Source organism: Lampetra fluviatilis, chromosome 71 (assembly GCF_964198595.1).
Source record: "Lampetra fluviatilis chromosome 71, kcLamFluv1.1, whole genome shotgun sequence".
Taxonomy (NCBI): Eukaryota; Metazoa; Chordata; class Hyperoartia; order Petromyzontiformes; family Petromyzontidae; genus Lampetra; species Lampetra fluviatilis.
This window is the reverse complement of record NC_136345.1, coordinates 1,522,590-1,538,914: the sequence shown is the minus strand read 5'-3', so window position 1 is coordinate 1,538,914 and position 16,325 is coordinate 1,522,590. Positions and strand designations below refer to the sequence as shown.

The 16,325-nt window shown below is 50.4% G+C and overlaps 2 protein-coding genes across 3 annotated transcripts in view; both read left to right on the top strand.

The window, feature by feature from the left end:
- The window catches only part of LOC144953008 (uncharacterized), a 455,753-nt gene that overhangs the window by 388,629 nt on the left and 50,799 nt on the right, over positions 1-16,325 (top strand). The gene's annotated exons all lie outside the window — the stretch shown is intronic.
- Positions 7,106-14,514, top strand: LOC144953016 (uncharacterized). 2 transcript variants are annotated; one of them, XM_078883527.1, is made up of 3 exons: positions 7,106-7,160; positions 7,574-7,656; positions 12,119-14,514. In XM_078883527.1, the coding sequence occupies exon 3, from the start codon at positions 12,147-12,149 to the stop codon at positions 13,248-13,250; it is 1,104 nt and encodes a 367-aa protein (XP_078739653.1). In that variant the 5' UTR covers positions 7,106-7,160; positions 7,574-7,656; positions 12,119-12,146; the 3' UTR covers positions 13,251-14,514. The 2 variants fall into 2 exon arrangements, with proteins under 2 accessions (XP_078739653.1, XP_078739652.1); XM_078883526.1 differs by having other exon boundaries at positions 7,133-7,656.

Here is a 16,325-nt window from a genome sequence, read left to right as displayed (position 1 = left end):
TCTAACGACTCGGTGTTCGCACTCTGGGCTGAAGACCCCGGTCGTCCTGAGGGTGACCAGGACCTGGCCTGGCGAGTCGGCCCGACTCCCCAAGCCGAGGTCGTTCCCCTGCTCGACGCGTTACATGTACCATGGGCGGATTTACCTAAGGGAGAGGCCGATCGGCTGCGCGAGTTACTGCGGGAGTATGCCGACGTGTTCAGCGAACACGACTCGGACGTGGGTCGGACCGACCTTGTTAAGCACCAAATTGACACCGGTGCAGCCCGACCCATCAAACTCCCTGCGTACCGAGTGAGCGCACCCGAACGCACCCAGATCAAAGAGGCGGTTGGGGACATGCTTCGCGATAACATAATTCAGCCCTCGGCGAGCCCCTGGTCAGCCCCGGTGGTACTAGTAACGAAAAAGGATGGGTCAACCCGGTTCTGCGTCGATTACCGTAAATTGAACGCAGTCACGCTCGGCGACGCCTTCTCCATACCTCGCATCGATGACACTTTTGACAGCCTCGCCGGAGCGCGATATTTTTCTACCCTCGATCTCGCGTCCGGGTACTGGCAGGTGGAGATGGCGGAGGAGGATCGGCCGAAAACCGCATTCACCACCCCGATGGGACTATTCGAGTTTCGAGTACTCCCGTTCGGACTCACCAATGCGCCCGCGATGTTCCAGCGGCTGATGGAGTTGGTGATGCGGGGTTTACAATGGGAACAGTGCCTGATTTACTTGGACGATGTGATCGTGTTCAGTAGATCTTTGTCTGAGCATTGTTCCAGGCTACAAGAGGTGTTCCAGCCACTGCGAGCGGCTCATCTCAAGCTCAAGCCACGTAAGTGTTACATCGCACAACGCGAGGTGGGGTACCTCGGGCATCGCGTCAGCGAGGCAGGCGTGCGTACCGATCCGGAGAAGGTACGCGCCGTAATGGAGTGGCCACGGCCAAGGAATCTGACGGAGATCAGATCATTTTTGGGGCTCGCCACCTATTATCGTCGATTTGTAAAGGGATTCAGCGAGATTGCACGCCCCCTCACCCAACTCACCTCCCCTAAGCACCCCTATCAGTGGACGGGGGCCTGCCAGACGGCCTTCACCACTCTCAAAGACCACCTCACCCACGCCCCCACCCTCGCTTTCCCCGATTTTACCACCGATTTTATTTTGGACACCGACGCCTGCAGCAGCGGGCTGGGCGCGGTGTTGTCACAAGTACAGGATGGGACGGAACGAGTCATCGCGTACGCCAGCCGGACCTTGAGTGGGGCCGAGCTGAACTATTGCGTGACCCGCCAAGAGTTGTACGCCGTGATTTTCGCATGCAAACAGTTCCGGCCGTATTTGTACGGCAGGAGATGTCGCGTACGCACTGACCATTATGCTCTGCAGTTCCTTCTTACATTCAAGGAGCCGCGGGGGCAGATGGCCCGGTGGTTGGCGCAGTTGCAGGAGTACAACCTGCAAATCGAGTATCGGGCTGGCCGGACGCATGCAAACGCGGACGCCTTGTCCAGGCGACCCACGGTGTACGCCGAGACAAGGGCGGAGGAGGCCTGCCCGTGTTTCACGGGGGGACGCTGCCGGCAGGCAACGGACCCCCGAGAGGCCGCGGCCAACTACCCCCCCCCAGCGAGAGAGAGTGCAGTGTGCGCCACAGAGACCCTCACAGGTGGCACCGAGGATCCCGTCGACCGCCCGGCAAGCGCGGGACCCGCGGCTCGGGACCCGATCGGACGGATCCAGGAGGACGTCGGCTGCACCTTCCCGGACCTGATCGACGAGCAGCTGAGACAGACCCCGCAGCGAGATCCCGATCTGGCGGCAGTGGAGGCGGCACTGCGAGAGGAAAAGAGTGCCCTACCAGGACCCTGGAGCGGTTTGTATGCCCGGTTGTGTGTGCAGAACGGAGTGGTACGGGAGTTAACCGAGGCCGGCCTGCCGGGGTGCATCTGTGTTCCTGCCCAGGTGCGACCCCAGCTGCTACGGCTGGTGCATGACCACCCACTCGGGGGCCACGATGGGGAACGACGCACGCGAGAGACCCTGCGTCGCCAGTATCTCTGGCCCAAATTGGCACAAGACGTGGCGGCCTGGGTACAGGGCTGCCGCGCCTGTCAGCAGTGCGGGCCGAAACCGGCACGATACCAGGTACCCCTAAGGCCGTTCCGCGTCAGCCGCACGAATCAGCTGGTCGGGATCGACCTACAGGGGCCATTCTCGCGATCCCATCGAGGCAACCGGTATATCCTGGTCGCAGTAGAGTATTTCACCCGCTACCCCGTGGCAGTGGCCATCCCTGATAAAACGGCCTTGGTGGTGGCCCGGGCATTTGTGGAACATTACGTACTGAAGCACGGGATCCCAGAACGAGTCCTCACTGACCAGGGTAGCGAGTTCGAGGCCGAGCTGTTCCAGGCACTGTGCCGAGAATTCGGAATCCAGAAGGACCGAACCACAGCGTACCACCCCCAAGCGAACGGTATGGTAGAACGCATGAATCAGACCCTAGCGGGGAAACTCAAACGTATGGCGGCCGCAAATCAACGGGATTGGGACGAACACCTCCCCTACGCCCTTTTCGCCTACGCCACCACCGTACACACGTCGACGGGACAAACCCCGTTTTTAATGATGTTCGGCCGTGAGTCTCGTTTACCCGCAGATCTGCTATTCGGCGTCCCTTCCCCCCAGCCAGAGGAGGGAAGCCGCCCCGTGGAACACCTGTTGGAGACCCTGCGAGAAGCCCGAGGCCGAGCATACCCGCAAGGGGAAGCCGCGCATCGGCGGCAGGAACAGGGCACCCGACCCCGCATGGAACCCCCCTTATTCCTGACAGGCGCTAAGGTGTGGCTACACACCCCTCGCGTCGGGGCCGGGCAGGTGGGGAAACTGACGACCTACTGGCGGGGACCCTGGACCGTGGTGCGACAGATCTCCCCCTGGACGGTACTAATTTATGGCGGGGAGAGGGATCGAGAGACGGTGGTCAACGTCCGCCGCTTAAAACCGTGGAAAGCGGCCCCGGCGAGAGAGAACCCCGTCAACCGAAGGCCCCGAAATCCCGGAGTACCCGCACCCCTCGTGTTGGGGGGCCTCGCACCCTACATGGGCCCCGCCGGGCCCCCGAGACGCCCCGACCCCGCCAGGGGACGGCGCGGACGACGGCCCCTAAACCCCTCCGCTTCTGAGTTTGTACCCCAGCCCGCAGGTACCGAGGGACAGGGAGAGCCGCTGGAGTGGAGGAGGAGGCCGCCGCAGGAGCTGCAGAGGACGGAGCCACCCGCCCCGAGACCAGCCACGAGGTCCGGACGGACCCCCCGGACCCCGCAGCGTTTCCTCGTGGGCGCGGCCCAAGCAAGGTGCTCCAGTCAACCCGGGACGGGGACCAGCACCTCGGGGGGCTATGTCATGCCGCCGCCACGAAGCCGTTCAGCAGGCGCCCCATCTCCGACCTCGCCACCACCAAGCGACGGAGAAGACCCCGCGTCCCCCTCACCTCGCCTCACATGAACACACCCGCACGCATTTCCCCCCCCCCCCCATAGAGCTCCTAGGGGAGGTCACCTGGCCGACCGGTTTTTATCCGAGAAGCCCTTACCGGGATTAAACTTTCACGGTTTCCGGCGACCAGGGAATTGGACGACTTCTCCCGACGCTACTTTGCACCGCGGCGCTGCGACCGGCCTTAAGATTGCAAGGTCGCAGCGAGGGGCCACTCGGCCACCGCGGGTGAAACGCATCCCACACACCCCACACACGCAAGTATCGACGGGGCAGGCAGAGGGAATAAGCATTGTGATGGAGGAGCATCATTAGAAGACACGCAGCGCATCTGAATTGCATAATCAGGCACCCCCGCACAGGGAGCGGAGGGACGGCATAATTACGCTCGGGCACGCAGGCACCATTGTTAGTGGAGTTAAAGGATAAGGCTGTTGGTATGAGTAATCGGGAGAGCGGAGTCACGCGCGGAGCCGTTCACAAATTCCCACGGCGCACCTTTGTGACGGACGCCGCCGCATAAACTGCGATAATGGGGGGGCCTGCGTGAGAAAAGGGATTGATTGGAATTTGCGCCGCGCAGGTTGAGCATTAATTAGCATATCAAAAGCGGATTGATTGAAATTTGCGCCGCGCAGGTTGAGCATTAAGTAGCATATCACAGGCGCCTGGAACCGCGGTGCGCGTGCCAGAGGGGCGCGAGCCCATTGTTCAGAGCCACATCCCTTTGAGGTAGGGAGGATAAATAGTGGGCGCAAAGGGGAAATCGGGCTCTCTCTTCACTCCAGCGCCAGGCGACCAGACGCAGCTCCAGCCAGCGACCCGGACGTCCGTGCGACGCGCCGAGGTACGCTGTTAGCACAAGGATCAACGGAGGAGGTAAAAGTAGGATCATAGCCGATAAATAGAGAATAGATTCAGAGGTATCAGCGTAGGCCAGCCTCGTCGACTCACTGATTTAACATCTAGTTCCAGGTAGCGGATAATAAATCATTAATAGCTGATCGTGGCCTCGTGTGATCTCGTGTTATAAGTGCGAACGCGTGTGGTACTGTGTATGCGTAAGCTCGCGGCGTGTGTAATCGGCGTACCCCAGGTGCGCGATCATAACGTGAGCGGCCAGCGCGGCGCAGAGCGGCGCAAGAGTGGGTATCGCGTGTGGAGCTGTATGTGTGTGTGCGCGCACGTTCACGACGTGTATAATACAGGTGCGCGATCCTAACGTGAGTGGTCAGTGTTGAGTGCCGCGCAGAGCTGTGTGTGGGTGTGCGCGTACGTAATTAACCATGCCTACTACGCGGACCCGCGGGGGAGGGGAATCCTCGAGCGACGGCTCTCACCCCATGGGTGAAGAACCCAGCAGCGGTTCGCCTAGCAGCGAGGGGGCGAGTAACGAGGTTAACCCGGCCGTTAGGGGTACCGAGGGAGGGATCTCGGGGGCCAGCGACCCCCACATGCGTGTGCAAAGTAAGGTTGCATTTGCAAACCGCCACCTCTTTATCGGGAGAGCAGACGGGTCGGTCCGGGGTTATACGCTGACACCAGAGGTGTCGCCTTGGAGACATGCTATAAGGAGTGATTGATGGCCTGACAGGTGCCAGCCTGTCGGGCCCTAAAGAGACACAAGGGAGCAGCTGGATAATTGGGAGGAGGGATATAAGGCGGTGTGTGAGGGCGGAGCGGGATTCGGGTTCTGGAACCAAGGTGAAGACATCTCGCTGCTGCCGCTCAAGCTTGGGACAGCCTCAACCCTCACGAATCGACGGGCGGGTGATGGTTCATCCCCCCCGCCCGGATCAGACGAGTTAGTGGGTCTGAGGAAACGTAGGCGAGGCCAGCGGCGCAGAGGGAGAGTAGCTGCGTGCAAGCTCTGAGCGAAGCTTCTGTGAGAGCGATGCCTCTGTGTGAGCTCTGCTGTGTTCAAGCTCTGTGAGCACGACTGTGTGCAAGCTGTGTGAGCTGCTGTGTGTGTGGAGCTGCTGAGAGGAAGAGCTGCTGCTGGCAGGTCAGCGAGGTGTAAAGTAGATAGGGGAAGTTGGTAAACAAAGTGACCGTATAGACGTATAGACTGAAAGGAGTGCCTACAACTGGTACGAGAGAGAGTAATATAGTGTAAGCAGGTGACTTGGAACAACGTGTCCGACTGAGTGATTCTACACGACACTACATTAATTTGGGAAGAGGCATATAAGCATTCATTCCACTGTTATATTAATATTTGCATTTATGTGGTTCTTGCTTAATTGCCTCAGCAACTCAGTTTTGTTTCATATATCATCACAAACACTCGAAGAGCACCCCCAAGTGGCAGCTGCCTATGTGTGGCATAAGGTGACCCTGCTATAGCCTAAATGTGGGCATGAGTCTGTCATTAGCGGGCGATAATTGATGTGTTATCTCCGTTGTGTAATTTCCGCTGTTAAGCAGACGGTGCATATTTGGTTTAATGTTGCTGGAGTAGCCAGGGGTGCCTGTCGGATTTGAACCTTGAACCTTTGTAATAAATAGAGAATGTGCTACCACTTGGCTTCCCTTAATCTGAGTGTAGGCATGACAGCCTGAATGTTTCGAACCGGAGCAGATGTTCAATTTAGAGGGGTCCACGTTTCACATGCCTACAGAAGGGAGGCCATTACTGTGGCCGAGAAGAACCGAAGCTTCATGCGGAGTGACAGACCAGGTAGCTTCCACACAGCATAGTGCAGCCGATGAAATGATAATGCCGCCCGACTGATCCGGACCACCCACACAGTGTACACACACAGTGTACCCGCACAGTATACAAACAGCCTGTACACACAGTAACAAAAACAACAACCGCCATTCGTCACTAAGTGTTAATGAGCCCTGCACATTATCATAATTTATTCATATTCTTGGTTCTTTCGGTAAAGTCACTTAGAAGGGAAATAATAAAATAATACAAGTAACATTCTCGACGTTTCGGCCACAACACAAGCAGCCGTCCTCAGGTGAAGAAGAGAGCTGTCGGAAATAACAGCGTCTCAATGAACGCTGCTAAGCTTGGCAGCCTCTTTCCAGCTGGGTGAGAGGAGCAGAGCGCCTTGACAAAACAGTTTTGGTAGTCATATAGTGTAGTCGATACCCAGTTACTTAATGTTAATAGCTCAGCTTATTGGATAGTATATTGAGTACATTGATTATATTGATGTAGTTTATATTTAGTTGTTTTCACGTCGGCTTATTGTATGGTTGTCGGGTAGTTGCAGTTCTTTAGCGTTACTATGCTAAATTCCTCTTGATATGTAAACTCCTTTGTCAAGGCACTCTGCTCCTCCCACCCAGGTGAAAAGACGGTGCCAAGCTTAGCAGCGTTCATTGAGACGCTGTTTTTCCGACAGCTCTCTTCTTCATCTGAGGACGGCTGCTTGTGTTGTGGCCGAAACGTCGAGAATTTAGTATTTATTATTTTATTTGTCCCCTTTTATGTGATTTTACCGAAAGAACCAAGAATATGAATCCCTGCAGTCACGAAAGCTTTAAATCGAAATATAATTTATTCAGTTACACTGCTGCTCGCTCGGGGAGGGGATTGTGTGAACCCCGCAAGTGACGTCATGTCACCTCCTGCTGCTGCATGACGTCACGACATACCAGGAAGCTTCTGCTCTGCGCAAGCTCGCGCACGGAGATCCGTGGTGAGAAGTTTACATCGTGGTGGTTGTTGTGAACCCAGGTCGAGCCTCGCTCCTTCTCCCTCTCGTAGGGATATCAATTGAGTAGCAGCGAGTATGGTGGAATCGATGTCCAGGTTGAAACATTACAACGCGGGGCCTAGCCATGCGAGGACTTGCCTCCTGCCCTTGCCTGATTGCATTTGCTTTAATTCTCTGCTTAAGTTGAATTTGTCTTCACCTGGCTCACTACTTTGAAACTTTTTTTTACTTTAAATATTTCTACGTTTTTTTATTTTACCAGGCATAGCCCACTTGAGCTACACCGCTCGTTTTCAGAAGCGACCTGCCCACAACACAGTGGGCTTATCAACGTGTGGAAATGTTTATCGGTCAAATACTCTAAACGCGTGGTGATGTTGACTCTAAATGTGCAGGGAAAACCGCAGGATCCGGAGGAAAATCCACGCGACCACGGAGAGAGGGACACGCAAACTCCAAATATACAGCCATAATACAGGTTTGTTTGGGTTACATCGCATAAATGAATAAATATGCCGTTAACCCCGCCACCACCCGACACAGCCAATTAGTCAGGGTTTGTCAAGTAAACAGAACGTGGCCAATGCGTCACTAGTACAGCACTAGTGTATAGTGTAGTGTATAGTGTAGTGTATAATAGTGTAGTGTATAGTAGTGTATAGTGTAGTGAACTAGTACAGCATATCGGTGTGTTGGAGAGCCAAGCCACAACATTTACAATCTGAGTACAACGTTTTGACAGTAATTACAACCAGCTTCATCAGACAACCAAATGTTGTGGCTTGGCTCTGTGGGAATATAAATCGGCTCACTGGGTTCATAGTGTAGCACGCCAACTGTTGCACTACCGCTCCCCACTCACGCACAAACTTTATCGGATGTATAGTATCTAGTAATAACTAGGTTTCCCGGCTTAGCTCAGGTCTCAGTAATCAAACATTAAGAGTAATGTCTTGCCATGCTGGCTTTATTACAATTATTGAATTCTGCCAATGAAGCCTGTAAATGTGCGTATATTGTCACGGTTTTGAGGTTGTGTTATACAATAGCAGGGGTTGTTTGTTTCATAATGAGGACAGCTTTTAAATACGTTGCCCTTGGAGAGCTTCAGGATAGACAATGTTGGATGTTTTGCCATCTGGTAATGTTGGCACAATTTGGTTCCCAAAAAAGTTCACATGCACAAAGTTTGCTTCATATAGATTTTCCCATGTTTTGTCTTGCAAGTGTTTTTGTGTATGGTTTCTCAATGTTCATTTCAATTGTTTAGTTTTTTTTATTTTCCTTTTACCTCATGCCATTATTTAGGTAAGGCTTAAGTATTGAATATTGCACTTTTGGCTTTGCGAGGCACTTTCCCAGATCGTAACCTCTGATATTCAAGGGGCTGAGGAGTGCCGATTTTCCGCAAAAACTAGATCTCTGCTTCATTGATGTAATTAAGGCATATAGTACCATATAGAGGCTTGGGGCTTTGGGTTCTTTGTTTTTACGTCTCTGCCTCTGTTCACATTCTTTGATTTTTATGAATTTGGGAAAGCCTGTCTCGAGCTGCGTGACCAGGAGTCGGAGTAATTTCCTGTTCAACTTGGCTTGTGACAGAAATTCACTCTGGCCCCATGCATTACATTACAGAGCATCTTCATATAATTGTCGTTTGAGAAGCTCCCAATGGCTCTAGAAATAAATTGCATTTGTTACGGTTAAAATTATAAGCGCATCGATGCCTGGTTATAGTTAAGGGATCGTTCCCTGGTCAACCATGTTATATCTGCTGATGATCTGGTAATGGCTGCTCAATGAGATGGGGTTGGAGAATCTTGTTCTGTGGCTGGATAATTCCATCATGAAATGGGGCCTTTCGTATGTTCCACAAAAATAAATCACCTGCCTGGGAATTTGATTTCATACAACACTTTTTCCTGCTCAACTCTCCATGAGTAATCAGACAGTTCTACAAGTGGTGGAGGAGCTCCCTTATCTGGTTAATGTGTTTTCACGACCAGCTTTGGTTTGGCAGCCAAAGTCTCACTTAAAATTAGTCGAGCAGCATTCTTTCATTAGACTGTACTGTGTAACACTGTGTGGAAGCTGTCTGGACTTTTGCACCATACAAAGCTGTGAGTGTCCATCGCCAAGGTCTAGTCTGTCTGAGACCATCCCTCTCCCTGCCATACTGGCATCGCACCTGCCTCTCACTCTTCGTACTGTGGATGGTGGGCGCACAGGACGGTGCCATGTAGCCATTCCAGGCTGGGTCCAAATGGGTTACGTGGGTCACCGAGCCACCAGGCCTCATTCCACGAGTGATATCAATATACAATATATGTAACGAGGCCCCCCAATAGACTGCCCCTGGAGCTCTATCGGGCACGTCTCACTGAGGGAAGTTCCCGGGGCCGGGCCAGGACATTCCGGTGGGAATATATCTCTTGGCTGGCTTTGGAATGCCTGGGAATTCCCCAGGAAGATCCAGAGTCTGTCGCCAGGGAAATGAAGGTCTGGAGTGCCCTACTGAATGTGCTGCCGCCACAACCCTCACCAAGACAAGAGGATTTAGAAATAAACGAACGAACAAAGCTGTGAGTCTTCTTGGCCACAGATATTACTCCTTTCTCTGTGGATGCAAAATATTTACTTATTTAAAGGACCGTCTGTTCTGGCTTATAATTAAGGCTGGCCTGCCTATAATTCCCTCTATTGAACCAAACAAGATTGTATTAGAACCTTACAGATCCTTAATATATCAGCCCAGAATATAATCAATGAGTCTCTTTGGCAGGCCGAGCTGCATTGTTTGGTTCATAAAAAAAGACAGCATGCTCAAGCATTTTCTGTTAGTCCAGATGTTACGGGCTAATTAGGTATGGCATTGTCTAGAGAAGAGATTGGAGGATGTGGAGGTGATCAGACCTGCTGATGACTGGTACCAGGAGTGTCAAGGTCGGCCTCTGTATAGGAGGCCCGTGATATATGCTGCAGGGCAGGTAGAGATATTTGCTCTGCAACAACAGTGAGGTCGGAGTAGCAACGCTTAAATGAATGGGTGGAACGCTAGGTGCCTAAAATGCAGCAAGACTGGGAAGCACAGCTGGTGCATCTGTTAATCATCTCAGTCAGTCCATCCCTTGACACCTGGATCATTCCCATGACCTCCTGACAAGTGATCCACACTTACATGACATTCATGTGAAATGTATGTGTAGTGAGTTCAACTGAGTCGCAGACGTACACTTCGAGGCAACACATTTATTTAACACCAACACACGGGGTAACTGCCCCTTAACAGAAAAACAACCTATGGTGGTGACCACCAGGCTAACTATACTAATTACAACACAACTAGCTACGACGGACAGGGACCACAGCATGGGTCCAGTTCCATGTGTTGGAGACTTGGTGGAACGAAGACGAAGGTTTCTTCGGGTTGAACAACGCCGGCCCCTCTAGGGGACCCGGCTTATATTCTCTGCGGTGTGGCTGGCTCCGCCCTTGGCCACGACCACCTTCCAGAATCCTCTAGCAGGATCTGGACCCCGACCATGTGACCACCCCTAGCCCCTACTTTGGGCCCCTTTGTGGACTTAGCTTGTCACGTGTCCTCTCGGGTCATCCAGAGTGCCTTTCGTAACCTCATTCCTACGGCCGGTACTCACACACCCTATCCTGTAGGGCCGACATTGCACGCCAAGCATGGTGCCATCCAGTCAGCGCTCACCGTGCCCCTCTAGGGCCGGTACTACACCCACCATAGTGGTATCCGCGATGTCGTTACACCGCATGCCTTTTTTCTCTAGGGCCGGCACTACACAGTGACATCCCGCGATGTCACTACATCTGTAAGAGTTGATTTATGTGGTGAGCGATAGCGTAGTTATTACACTGTGTAACAAAAAAACATTTTTGTTCCTGGATAGTGTTATTTCCTAATTGCCTATGCCTCAAAAGTACAGAAAATGCTATTCCCCACAAACTTTGCTTTTCTGACTAGGACAGTGATATTTTGAAACGTGCCTATTTTCAATGATAAAATGGGCGAATTTGTGTCTTTTCTTTCACATAAAGTCCTGGTCACAAAAGCAAAGTTTGTGGGGGATAATAGCGATTTTCTATACTTTTTAGGCAAAAGAAATTGAAAAATAACACTTTGTACCCAAGAACAAGGTATGTTTTACATCGTATTATCATTGTATTATGAACTCAATAATTAGAGTTTGATTATCTCCAACAACAAACGTGATTGATAAGTGAAAACTTAACTTCTTGTGGGTCTCGGCTGTTGATTTATCCTCAATTAATTACTTGGTGAAGTGAGGAAGCATTAATATTGAGCAGATGAAGGTGGCCAGGCATGGTTCTGGACACACCACCACCTTTTTATCATGCCAGTATCTGACAGTGTAAAGTTTGTATTTGCAGTAAAGTATATTAACTCTTTTGAACACGGAGGTTAAATCAAAATAATAGTTTATTTTTGTTTTCCTCTGGAACTTTTAATAAGAATGGAAACAGGAAATTAACACGACACATATGCAGCTGAAGTTAGATCTGTTCATCCCAGCATTCACGGAAATCTGAGCCTCGCTTCACACCTTGAAGTTGTGATTAAGTTGTGATTGAACATTAATTTAAGCTTTGTTAGCTGAATTTAGCTTTTATAAATATAATTTTTTTAGCCAGACAACCGAAATTGTGTGCTTGGAGTTTTGAGTTAACATTCATTTGAAGATACTCGGGCTTACAGGCATATTTATGACCATTTGCCCTCTCATTGTTTGTCATCACAGCCCGTGTGATGAATTTGGGAATATTTTTCACTATATCATGAACATGTGAATAAGTATAGATGTGTAAGTCATGTGTAACTGTGTATATAGGTATTCCTCTGTGCCTCGATACTGACGTAGATGGTGTGGATATTCTCATTTTTCTGTCTGCAGCTGACGCTTCGTCTGCAGAATTGGTCTGATGGAGCAAAGGCGCTCAGCGCAGCTTGGTACAAAAAGGCAAAAATGCGACCATTGTGCATACAGCACGGATCAAACTGGACATTTGACACAGCACCAAAGAACTCACACAGGAGAGAAACCCTTCAAGTGCACTTTGTGTGACAAGGCATTTGCATGGTCATCAGGTCTTCATCACCACCAGAGAACACACACAGGAGAGAAACTCTTTAGGTGTACTCTGTGCGGGAAGGCGTTTGCACAATCACCACATCTTCAAATACACCAAAGAACACACACGGGAGAGAAACCCTTCAAGTGCAGTGTGTGTGGGAAGGCGTTTTCACAGTCATCTAATCTTGTATCACACCAGAGAACACACACGGGAGAGAAACCCTTCAGGTGCACTTTGTGCGGGAAAGCGTTTGCAGGCTTATCAAATCTTAAAACACACCAGAGAACACACACGGGAGAGAAACCCTTCAAGTGCAGTCTGTGCGGGAAGGCGTTTACAGTGTTATCACATCTTAAACAACACCAGAGAACACACACAAAAGAGAAACCTTTCAAGTGCACTGTCTGTGAGAAGGCATTTGCATGGCCATCAGGTCTTAATTGCCACCAGAGAACACACACGGAAGAGAAGCTCTTCACGTGCACTCTCTGCGGGAAGGCGTTTGCTCAGTCATCAATTCTTAAAACACACCAGAGGACACACAATCATCAGAAGATCCCCAAGGAGTGGAGTCTGAAATCGGCTTGTGAAAGTCAAAGTGCTGCAATCAGCCCATCCCTCATGAAACCAGAACTAAAGCCCAGCTTGGACACTTTTAAAGGTATCAAGGTGAATTGTGAAGAGGCGAAGGTGAAATGTGAAGTAGTGATCAAGAGCGAAGAAATGACGATGAAATGTGAAGTGATGGTGAAGAGCGAAGTGATGGTAAACTGTGAAGATGAAGATTCAACTCCAAAATCGGACCTTCACATCGATGGAGGCAAAGTGAAGCAGGAGGAGATTTCTGACTGTGAGGCAGAGCGAGGCAACTCCCAGCAGTTTGTGGAAGTGGAGGTGTGGGTGGACTTCTTAGAAAATACAAAGACAAATGGAGACCCGGTGGATGTTTAAGTTTGAGACAATGAAGCTCCAATAGATTCACCTTTGTCACAGGCCTTTAATGAAAAGAACGTGAAGTCGAACACTCAATTCCTGGGTTCAACCTGCATAGTAAGAGCGACCAGTATTTGTGGACCTGTGGGTTGGGTAGATGATTAACCACGAGCAAGAGCCAATAAGCTCCCAAGTGTTGTATATATTAGGTCTTGAAAAATAATGAAAATTAAATGATAACTGAAAATGCGCAATGTGTTGAAATGATGCTAATTATGTATTTATGCTATATCTCGGGGTATTACCAATCGTGATAATATGAAGGTGTAATTGTATGAAGTTATGCAAGTGTATGTAATTATGCGGATTAGGCTCTGCTTTGTTGTCTCGGGGTGTATTTCCAATCGTGCTAATACATTGATTGACTTAAAGCTGGATTCATATTCTTTGGACCTTTCGGTAAAGTCACGTAGGTAGGTTTTTGTTATTTTCTTTGAACCTATCAACGTGACTTTTCCGAAAGATCTAAAGAATATAATACAGTCTTTCTCGCTTGAACGTTTACCGATTATGTTTTAGTGTGTTTATGTCAGGTCTCAAAATTCAGATCTCACTGCAGGATACAGTTCTTATTATTATGATTATTACGCATGAACTTAGCAAGGGACACTCAGACTTTTTTGCGTTAAGCAACTTTAATATCTAAAACAAAACACTCTAATATGCGAACTCTTATGATAGGAATTGTCATTCCAGTACTCTTGGAAATGTTCTACTCATTGATCCGTACAATTAACCCTCAATGGTTACGTTTATTAACTGGATAACAGAACAATCGGCTAATTCCTCAGAGTAAAGCGACCATACACGCCGATAGGAAAAAGTCCTTAAGAATCTGTTACAATATTCATACGAACAGTAGTAAAGAAATAGTTTTCAATGAATTAATTGGTAAGATTATGCAATTGATCGAAATGCCCTGGAACAATAATGTGTGTCAGTGTGCCTGTTTGCCTAATAAATGCTTATCAATTGGCTAATGGGCTTGAATCCGCGGGCAAGATTCCGTGATCAAAAGAAATAAATCTCAACACAATAGTATTCCTGTGAGTGCGTAGATTCATAACATCGATGCTTATAAATGTTTAACGTCAATTAATGTATTGCTAAAGCTATGCAATTAATGAACCGAATGACTAAAATACTTGTATACGACCTTATTCAAGCAGCTCAATGGACCAGACAATGTTTTCCACAATCAGCTATTAGTTAACGCACCACCTTAGGATGGCCTTTTTCGAAACAAAGATCACTTTTGGAGCAATCTTATTAGTCCCGATATGTGTGTTGTGTGTGTGGGTGTATTGTCTTCGTGCTCAACTCTTTGAGTGAAGCCCGCGCCGAGGTGGGGCTTTCCTTGTACCGAGAATACCTCGGTTCGCTTGCCTCCTGGGCGATGAGTCGTGTGTGTGTGTGTGGGCGTGTCATACACACGGCGCTTTCTCTTGATAGCAGCTCCAAGCTTCTCCACTGCTGGATGATTGTTGAGTCTGCACGATGATTGCCTTTGGCGGTGCCCGATATCGCTTGCAGCTCGTCCGCTGGTCGCCAGCGCTGACACTTAGGGGTTAATTTACGAAGGTCGTAAACGAAAAGTTAATGCATTTGGGTGTGCATAAAACATTGGCGACGTTGAAAAAGGACTTTTACAGGCCCGGGATGTAGAGTGATGTCCTCGTGATTAGAGGTTGTGTCAATTGTGCGCGTCGGAAATCTCCTGCCACGCGACCGCAGATTCCGTCACAGTCCATTGTGTCACGGCTGAATGAATTGTGCCATCTCTGGGAGACCGGGAAGGGACCCAAATTGTCCAGGGCCACAAAGTACCTCCTCGTGGGGGTCGAATATTTGACTCGTTGGCCTATGGCCTGGCCCTTGGTTGACCAGTCAACTGCGTCTATAGCCGACGCCTATAGACGCGGATAAGGGGGCCCCGGAGCAACTGCTCACAGATCTGGGTATGAATTTCTCCTCCAAATTCCTCCAGGATGTGTGTGAGTCTTTGGGCAGGCGGAAAATACGCACCTCACTGTATCATCCGCAGAGTGACGGGATGGTTGAGTGGTTGCATAGAACCCTCACCGCTATGCCAGCAAGTGACTGGCAGACAGTCGGATTGGGATCTGCACTTCCCGGGGGTCCTTGCTGCATACAGACTTGCTCCGCATGCCTCGACAGGTTTCTCACCGTTTTATTCGATGTATGGGAGGGAACCCGAACCCCTTGTGCAAGTTGAGTTGGGACTGAACCCCCTGCGGAAAGGTTCATCAGTGCTTGACCCCATATTGAAAACACTGGAGCAGCTGCAGTTGAGCCGTGAAGCCGCTCGGGTCAACTCGGCCCGCAGACAGGCCTGTAACGAGCGGCTGAAGGGTCATGAAGGGCCCGGAATACCGTGGAAAGTGGGGGACAAGGCTTGGCGACATTGCCTCCAGGTGCCTGTGGGCACGTCCCCGAAACTGTACCGTCCCTGTCATGGGCCGGTCAAGGTCATTGAGGTTTGGCGGTCACAGTGTGTGTGTATCCGTTTGGGCCGGCGGCGCTGGTTTGTGCATCCTTTACGGTTAAAAACTTACGTTCTATCCGGTCCGGTCGATTCATCCCCACATCCCTGCCGGCCGGTGTTTGATGTGTCTGGTACGCCAACCGGCAAGCCTAAAGTAACAGGCCGTGAGGAGGAATGTTCTGTACCGCCTGCAGGGCTGGAGGATCTAAAGACCACGGACGGAGCCTTGCGGACTCCCTCATCGGACACTCATCACACTCAAGCAGACCCGTCTCTACCTACGGGGATGGGCCTGCTGCACATACCCATTCGCGACGCGTTGTTTTTCGTTAATTCCCCATTCCCTTGTTCTTGTTTATTTTCATGGTCACTGCTTATGATTATCTTGTAGTTAGGGGTCGGTCACTGGTCACTACAGAGTTGTGTTTATGGGTTGTCACGTTGCGTGCGCACAAGGGATGTATATTACAGCCAGGATGGCTGCGGTTTTGTTCGTGGGGGGGGGGGGGGGGATGTAGTGTGGTAAA

Excerpts from the sequence above, each read along its gene's own strand:
- LOC144953016 (XM_078883527.1), top strand. The coding sequence starts at position 12,147 with ATGGAGCAAAGGCGCTCAGCGCAGCTTGGTACAAAAAGGCAAAAATGC.